The sequence below is a fragment of the Daphnia magna genome, unplaced genomic scaffold (assembly GCF_020631705.1).
Source record: "Daphnia magna isolate NIES unplaced genomic scaffold, ASM2063170v1.1 Dm_contigs021, whole genome shotgun sequence".
Lineage (NCBI taxonomy): Eukaryota > Metazoa > Arthropoda > Branchiopoda > Diplostraca > Daphniidae > Daphnia > Daphnia magna.
The window spans coordinates 1,543,311-1,551,795 of NW_025533118.1; the positions used below are offsets into that span (position 1 = coordinate 1,543,311).

An 8,485-nucleotide genomic window follows, 5' to 3' on the forward strand; every position below is an offset into this window, starting at 1 on the left:
CGGCACAGTGGAGAAGACTACGTCTACAAGAAAGAAGAATCCGTTCCGTAAGAAGAATTTGGAATCGCGCGAGGACGCTGGCGATTCCGGCGGGGAGGATGTTGCGGATTGTCAAAACCCACAAGAAGAAAGAGTATCCAAGTTTGGAAGGCCCGTCAGACGGCCTATTGTTTTTGATTTATAATTTATGTTATAATTGTAAACTTTGTGTAGGCCGCCAGGGGCGCTGCCAAGCAGAGCCTTCTTGGTGGCCGATATCGGCAATAGCCGTTGTTAGAATTTTTCCCTGTGTAAAGGCAGACGCCATTTCTTGTGTCAAAAGTCAGTTTCAAATAAACTAGTGGTAGAACCTGCCTAAGTTAAATTACAAAGGTATTGAATCGCAGGTATTAGAGTTGTTAATTAGATTTAATACTTTTCACAATCGTAACTGACCTCGATTTAGGGACGGCTGGAGCAGCAATAGCTTACTTGCAACAGAAAATTCTCCAACAACAAGCAGTGGCAGACAAGTGGAAACAGCAAGGATCTCGACCACAAAAAATAGCAGCCAAAAGAATTTTCAGCAAATTACGAAGTTTCTCGAAGGAACTGGAGAGCGTGACCGAGCAATTCGCGACCGTGAAAGAAGCCTTAAACACCAACCCAAGAAACCGACGTAGTCTCATCGACGGAGGTGGATCAGCTCTCATATGGCTTTTTGGCGTTTCAACACAGCAGGACCTAGAAGAATTAAACAGTCAGGTGCAACAGGTTAAACTGAATCAAAAGGAAATGATACACATTATGGACAAGCAAGCTACCGTTCTGAACGAATCGTTGTGGGAATCCAGAGCCAACTCTCAGTTGATTAGAGAGCTCCGAGGACAGTTTGCGTCCTTGCAAAGCGTGACCGCACAATTATTAGAGTGGAATACAAAGCTAGAAGAGCTTGACTTAGACCATTTCGAGTATTTCTTCCAGCTGGACGACACGTTTGAGGCGCTGAATCAAATCCTGCAATGGCTACACCAACTTGCCGATAGCCTCAACATAGGATTCAGTCTATTAGCAAACGGGCATTTAGCCCCTCAAATCGTTTCCCCAGCACGATTTAACGCAGTGATTTAAAATGTCAACCGACAATTACCTAAAGGATGGTCAATTTCCAGCGATGAGCTTTGGGTGGCTTATCGTGAATCCACAGTCACGGTGGTAGCATTGGAACATCATTTCAGGATCTTCATTCAGGTCCCTATCTTCGATCATGCTCAACAGTATAAGCTGTTTCAGATCATCAACCTGCCGGGGGCCGCAGATAATGGAACGCATAGTGTCAGCTTTAGCAACTTACCAAACTTTCTTGCAGTAGCAGCTGACCTCGAAACATTCCTGGAACTCTCCAAAGACGACGTCCGGGAGTGCAGTAAAATAGGTCGACCGTTATGTAAATTCCATACGGGCATCAGCAAACGGAACGCTCGCAAGTCCTGCGCCATAGCAGCATTCATGAACGATGTACCTCGAATCAAGACGCAGTGCCGGAAAAAATTTGCAGATTGGCGAGGTCCAGAAGTCGTATACATTGGAGCAAATCAATGGGCCTTCTCGGCGACGAAACCACACGACATAGTATTCTCATGTCCACCCAATGTTGGACAACCGCCCCTAAGAACGCTAACATTACCAGCAGTTGGAATATTTGAAGTACCTTTGGGTTGTACGGCGAGAACAGAAGATTGGGTCTTCCCAGCCAGCATGGAGGGAAGCATAGAAGCCCCGAACCTTCAAGCGGCGGTGCTGCCATCTGTCAACGTTTTTTCTCAGGACCCAACCATTAACAGCAGCGGGAAGCACGTCATCATCGAAATTCCGCGGGAGAACACGAGTTCGATAGACATCATTAGTGAATTACTTCAACGGAATGACCGCGCCAGGTTAGCTGCTGAAATGACGGGGGAACAAATTCACAACCTTGTGACCAAAGTGGATAAACAGATGGAGACATCTTCTGCCCGATACCCATATGAATTAATAATAATAGCTGTAGTATTAAGTATGGGAATCACATTTTTGGGTTATAAATTTTACCTACTTAGTGCAAGGTTAGCTGCTCACGAACAGCACGATGTGGTCAGCCTACCACCCGAAGACCGCGGGAGGGAAGAGTTGGAAATGCAGAACCTGTAAAACAATAATTCACTTCCCGTAGTTATTATGCACCTATAGTAATCATGTACCATTGTGTCAAACTTAGCCTATGATGCCCTCTAGCGTAGTAACAAGAAAAAAGAATAGTTGTGTTAAAAAATGTATTGAAAATTCAAAAAGGGAATACCGGATTGCAATTGACAAAGGAAAAAATTATAAGGCTTCAGATTCCGGATTCTCCCCCAAGAGGTTCAAAACTTCCAGCGCGACCAGTCGGGCTGCCAGCCGAGCCTCCACCGTGGAGAACAAAACCTCTGAATGGAAGTCGGAACGTCGGGGGGACGGATGATAAACATCCTCACCTGACTCAAGCCACCACAGAAGTCAAGCATAGTTGTGGGAATAAAAATCGCGATACTTCGCGTAGCCGGGATACATACTAAAAGAAAGAAAGAAAAAAAAAAAAAAAAAAGTAAATATCATGATGAAGAAATTTCCTAGAACACAAAGGGAAACATACCTGTAATAGAAGTACAATTCCCAAACTTCCCCTGAAAACGGTGTAAAATCCAAAGAGGTACCCGTAACCTTAGCATCGTTTAGGAGTGTGGCAAACAGCCTCCGATCACTTACATTCAGGCGCACAACGGCAACGTCAAAATACCTCCAATCGGACAATACATCGGAAAGGGTGAACATCTTGGAAGACCTGTATCACACCAAAACTGAAAATGAACTGTGCCAGCAGAAAGGCTGTGCCCGATTTTTATTCAGTTTCAATAACCTTCGCGGATCACAATCATTGCCTATCAGTTCCATTTCTTTTACATTGGTGTTATAGTTAGTGTTAACAAGGGTAACCTTCATGCTTTATCGCAGGTAGATAAGTACAGTCGGGTCGCCTGTCTTAAAGAAGGGGGACCTGTCGCGGGTGAAAAGGGGTAAATGTTTATCTCTTCACAGAGATGATTCACCCGCTCATTGAACTACGCTGCGACCGTGGGAATGAATCATTGCAGATAATCAGTGCTAGAAGTAGATACGGAGACATGCGCTCCGGAAGGGGCGTAATTAGCATAGCAGTATAAATGCAAGTGTAAAATTCGGTAAAAGACAAGTTCCCTGGTTTCCCTAGAGTTCTTCAGACGCTTCTCCAACTTTCGGTAATGGTTATCCCTTTTGTTTGAGTTAAACCATTGTTTAGAATTTAAGTCATCACTTGTTGTATTTGTTTGTTCTTGTCCCAATACAACTCGTGTGACAATATGCTGAGTTGCGCAGTCTCTGGACCAGTGATTGGTATAGTTAGGACAGTTCGAGCACTTCTTAGGCGGCCTTCTGTGATTGTCTTGTCGGTGAGAATGATGCTGGCCAATAAATGCACCATCTTCATTACTATGACCTGTTGCGTTGCTTTCAGGCTTCCTCCTTTTAATTTTTCGTTCTTCTTGTACGAGTCTTGCCCTAAGGGCATCAATGGTCTTCTCATTCATGGGCATGCTGTCCCATGCTGTTTCCATGTGTTTAAACGATTCAGGGAGAGTACAAACAATTTTTGCGATTATCTCATCGTCGCTGACGTGTACACCTAGATCCCGTAGCTGGGATGCCATTGTCTCGGTGTTCGTGACGTGGGTAATGATATCATCTCCTGTTTTGTAGTCGAGCGAAAGGAACTCTCTATGAAGCAGGTGCTTATTGTCAGCTGCCCGCTGTAGGTATTGAGTGGACATTCTTGTCCACATATCATATGAAGTACGACAGTTAATTAGACCTAAGGGAAATTATAACACGCATTACTTTTACTGTGTTACTTAAGGTGAAGACGATGTTTAGTCTATTCACCTTTCTGACGTTCTTTGTCATTTGTGTGATAAATCATGGTCCTTGCAATGCAGTCTTTCTTTCTCCATTCTTTTAGAGCGCCAATGTTTGTAGGTATAGGATAATTATTCTCGTCTTCAAAATTTGCATCATCTGCAAATATCTCATCAGGGCACTGTTCGTAACCCTGGGTGTAAGAAGGAAATATTATTAACATTGGTCACATGTTGGCGTGACCAGCATTTGGTATAATACCAAGAATTGAAATATTAAATACCTCAACAATATCTAGGAGCTCGACCAATTCCAACTCCATAAGGAGACCGTGCTTCCATTGTTGGTAGTTAGTGCCATCAAATTTGTCAATGTGTTTTATGTCTAGTCTGCGAGACAGATCCATGTTGCATCAGTATAGAGAACACGTGCCTGGGCCCATAACCTGTTGGAAATATGCCCACAGACTGGTAGCTGTCTTTTGTATTCAACACACAAAAACATGAAACATGATTCACTTACATGAATGGGGCGAATCCAGATTAATGATGAGACACAAAGTGTATAATAGAACTCTCTCAGAGTGTAATACAGTGGAGTCACAGACTCTGCTGTATAGAGTAGAAAAATCAAGTAAGTGGGGTGAGAGGTAACGGCGGAGTGATACAGAGAGAGGGAGGTTGCTAAACAGCAACTAGGGTTTGGCAACCCAGTACATTTTGCTATTTTTCAACACAATTCCCCCCAGTAGCAGTTTAAGTGATCGTTATTTGTTTCTGAAAAAAGTGGGAAAAATTTATTGAAAAAATACCTATGAAAAACAGCGTAGTAGATAATTAAGTTTTCTTAGAAATCACCATCTCTTGTGTAATTTGCTGTAAATGATAACAGAAATGCTGCGTTCCAAAATCTTTTAGGGGACCATTCTATTTTGAGAAATCTTGTACGCAGTCAATATTTCTGCAAGTTTACCACAAATGGGCTGCATTCTAACATTTAGAGGAAATTTTACCTTTTGGAAAACTAAGCTGATTTAGGTTGAAGCTGAAACATTGAATGTTTACATGGAATCTTGGAACGCATTAATTTTTTCCTGCCAAATTCTGTGAAACAATTCAACACGCAGTAAAAATATTGAAATGGACATGACATCCAAATTATTGATTTGTGTCAGGATGTTAATGAAATATTGCCTTCTTAATGGTTTCAGTGTGTTTTGTGAAGTAAAAATCAGAAAGGCCAAACAAAATCAAAAGAACGCAGTCAACATGTCACTAAATAGAGCATTCATATACTAAAAGGCCAAGCTGTATTGATCTATTGGAACGGACTCAGTGTTTCGTTGCTTTCATTCAGATCCAAAAAGAGTCTGCGTTTCAATTTACTGACTAACAATTTCCTTTGTTTTTAGTCAGATCGACAAAGAGTCTGTGTTTCAAGGTACTGACTAATAATTTTTATTTGAAATAAAGGAATGCTTTGTGTAAAACTTGATGCATGGAACAGTATCACCAAGCATTATGAAAAGTAAATGTTTCTCCTAATCACACCAATTACAAATAAGGGGGGTGTTAGTTAAGTTTTGGGAACGTAGACTTGGTTTCTGTAAAAAATGTAGAAGATTGGCCCTCAAAGTTGTGGAACGCAGCAACTACAACCAATTGATAACAGACAAACTTTACCATTGACAATTGCTTTTACGTTGAATAATCTACACTGGCAGCCACAACATAGTATCACAGCCAATGCACATCATTTCTAGCCATTCAAGTGTCATTTAAGGAATGAAATAAAAAAATGTATACACCAAATATAGTAATACTTACTCCTGTGAAACGTGAACCACTGGAAACTTGATAATCACTCTTAGAAATAGTATGGATAGATACTGGTTTTCAAATTGTGCGAAAGTTAATGAATGACAGCGGAATGTTGCTGCGGAATGTTGCTGCGTTCAAAGCGTGTAATCGCAATTGTTAAGGAAAGACAAACTCGTCTGCTAGCCAACACTTGGCTCTACCGTTTGTTTACCGGCTGTTTACGGTTGTTTTTTGTTTTGCGTAGATCCTAGCAACGCAGCAAGGAATATTTTTAATTCTTTTTATTTGTTTAACTGAACGGAAAAAAGAAAAAGAATGGTTACTCGCCGAGTTTATTTCTTAAGTCATTTCAAAATTAAAAGAAATGACCGCCCAACGGGTCCATTATTATACACAATTTGCCCTTTCGATTAACAATCTTATGGAGCTGGTTAGAACACAATAAATTGGTACTTGTTTTAAGGGATGCAAAAGGGAACAGTCTCTAAAGAGTGTTAAACACAGTCATTTGGGTTGTAAAGAACACAATGAATATGTGGTTGCTTAAGAGATGCAAAAAGGAACGGTCTCTTAAAAGTGTTGGAACGCAGTCAGTGGAGCTGTTGGAACAAAATGCAGTGGTGGTTGTATGAGAGTTTCAAAATGGAACAGTCTCTTAAAAGTGTTGGAATGCAGTCAGTGGAGCAGTTGAGAACAGTATGCAATAGTGTTTGTTTGAGGGGCGCAAAAGGGAACGGTCTCTGAAAAGTGCTGGAACGCAGCCAAAGGGAATGGTGAAAACCCAATGAATTGGTTGTTGTTTGAGGGATACAAAAGGGAACGGTCTCTTAAGGGTGTTGGAAAGCAGTCAATGGAGCTGTTGAGAAGCCAAGGAATTGGTGGTTGTTTGAGGGATGAAAAAGGGAACGGTCTCTTAATGGTGTTGGAAAGCAGTCAATGGAGCTGGTGGGAATGAAATTAATTGGTGCTTGGTTTAAGGGATGCAAAAGGGAACGGGCTCTGAAATTTGTTGGAATGCAGTCAATTGAGATGTGAAGAAAATAAACATTATGTGCTTGTTTGAGGGCTAAAAAAGGGAACGGTCTCTTAAAAATGTTGGAACGCAGTCAGTGGAGCTCTTGGGAACAAAATTGCAGCAATGGTTGTTTGAGGGATGAAAAAGGCAACAGTCTCTGAAATGTGTTGGAATGAATTCAATGTAGATGTTAAGAAAACAAAGATTGTGTGGATTTTTGAGGGATGCAAAAAGGGAACGGTCACTCAAGGTTGCTGGAATGCAGTAAATGGATCTGATGAGAAGACAATAAATTGGTGGCTTGAGTTGAAAGAAGCAATTAAACAGTCTATTACAGTTGGGTGAAGGTAAAAAAACAATATTACAAATTAATTCTATTACAAATTGTAATAGTTGACGGTGAAGAAAAGTGTACGTATGATGTCGGCCATGTTGGAAAAGACGTGGAAATTAAATTGCGGAATGCAGGGTTGTGATTGGCTCCAGCAAAAATCACGTGACCAGCATGCAACCAATGGCAGCGTGCGCCTACACGAAATTTCTCGGACAAACAAACAGACAGACAAATACACAAACAAATCCCGCCCACAAATACCCCATTCGCTTTTATAAAGATAGGAGACTAGTATACGGCGGCCCGTTCCAGGACGGTAATAGGTGAAGTCTAGTATTTAGTCGGACCTGTCCTTAAACCCCTTAAACCACTTGAAAACCCTTAATCCACTTAAAGCCCCTTAATCCACTTAAAGCTTCTTAATCCATGTTAAGCCGCTGAATCCACGTTAAAACCCTATAATCTATTTACAAACTTTATTATCCACTTGTATCCTTTTAATCTATAGTAAGCCGTTTAATCTACTTAAGCCCCTTAGTCTACTTTCAACTTAAAGCCCTTAATCCATGTTAAGCCGCGGAATCCACGTAAAGACCCTTAATCTACTTATTAACTTAATTATCCACTTGGATCCTCTTAATCTTTGGTAAGCCGCTTTATCTACTTACAATTTATTAATCCACTTTAAGCCCCTTAATCCACGCATTGTCAAGTCCTACCAGTCATACACGTAACAAACCATGGAGGAAAAACAAATCACGGTTGAGCGCACTTGGGAATTGCCTCCAAGGCCATGCTCCTTACTTGGTCCTTTACCTGCAGTTTTAGTGCTTTACCAATGCCCGTCCCCTGCCCGTCGTTTCTAACCTGTCCGTTGTTTCCGCCTTGCCCGCGGATCTCACCCTGTGCGGGTCTCACCCAGCCCCGTAGGTCTACACCTGCCCGCCGTTTTCCCCAGTCCGTCCTTTTACCCGCCCTGTCCGCGGAAATTCGAAAGAAAAAGGTTAAGCCTAGCCGGTGGCAGTTCGAACCCTTTTCAGGTAGTCGAACTTTTTTCAGGTAAAAAAAAGTCACGTGAACCCCCTCGAACCAATTGTAGCGCGCGCACAACGATAGTTACCCGGACAAACAAACAGACAGATACACAAACAAATCCCTCCCACAAATACCATTTTCGCATTAAAAGAAGTAGTAGACGATGTTTGTCCCCTGCCCGTCGTTTCAAACCTGTTCTTTGTTTCCGCCCTTCCTGCGGGTCTCGCCCTGCCCGCCGTTTTCCTCCGTCCGTCCTTTAACCCGCCCTGTCCGCGCAGATTCGAAAGAAAAAGGTAAAGCCTAACCAGCTGCAGTTCGAACCCTTTTCAGGTG

General features: G+C 42.0%; 1 protein-coding gene across 1 annotated transcript; it reads right to left on the minus strand.

Annotated features, from left to right (window-relative positions):
* Window positions 1-2,514: 2,514 nt before the first annotated feature.
* Window positions 2,515-4,354, minus strand: LOC116916436. Its single transcript, XM_045180782.1, has 5 exons — window positions 4,232-4,354; window positions 3,976-4,141; window positions 3,381-3,594; window positions 2,651-2,839; window positions 2,515-2,569 (listed from the first exon to the last, which is right to left on the minus strand). The coding sequence occupies exons 1-5, from the start codon at window positions 4,352-4,354 to the stop codon at window positions 2,515-2,517; spliced, it is 747 nt and encodes a 248-aa protein (XP_045036717.1).
* Between the last annotated feature and the right edge of the window lie 4,131 nt (window positions 4,355-8,485).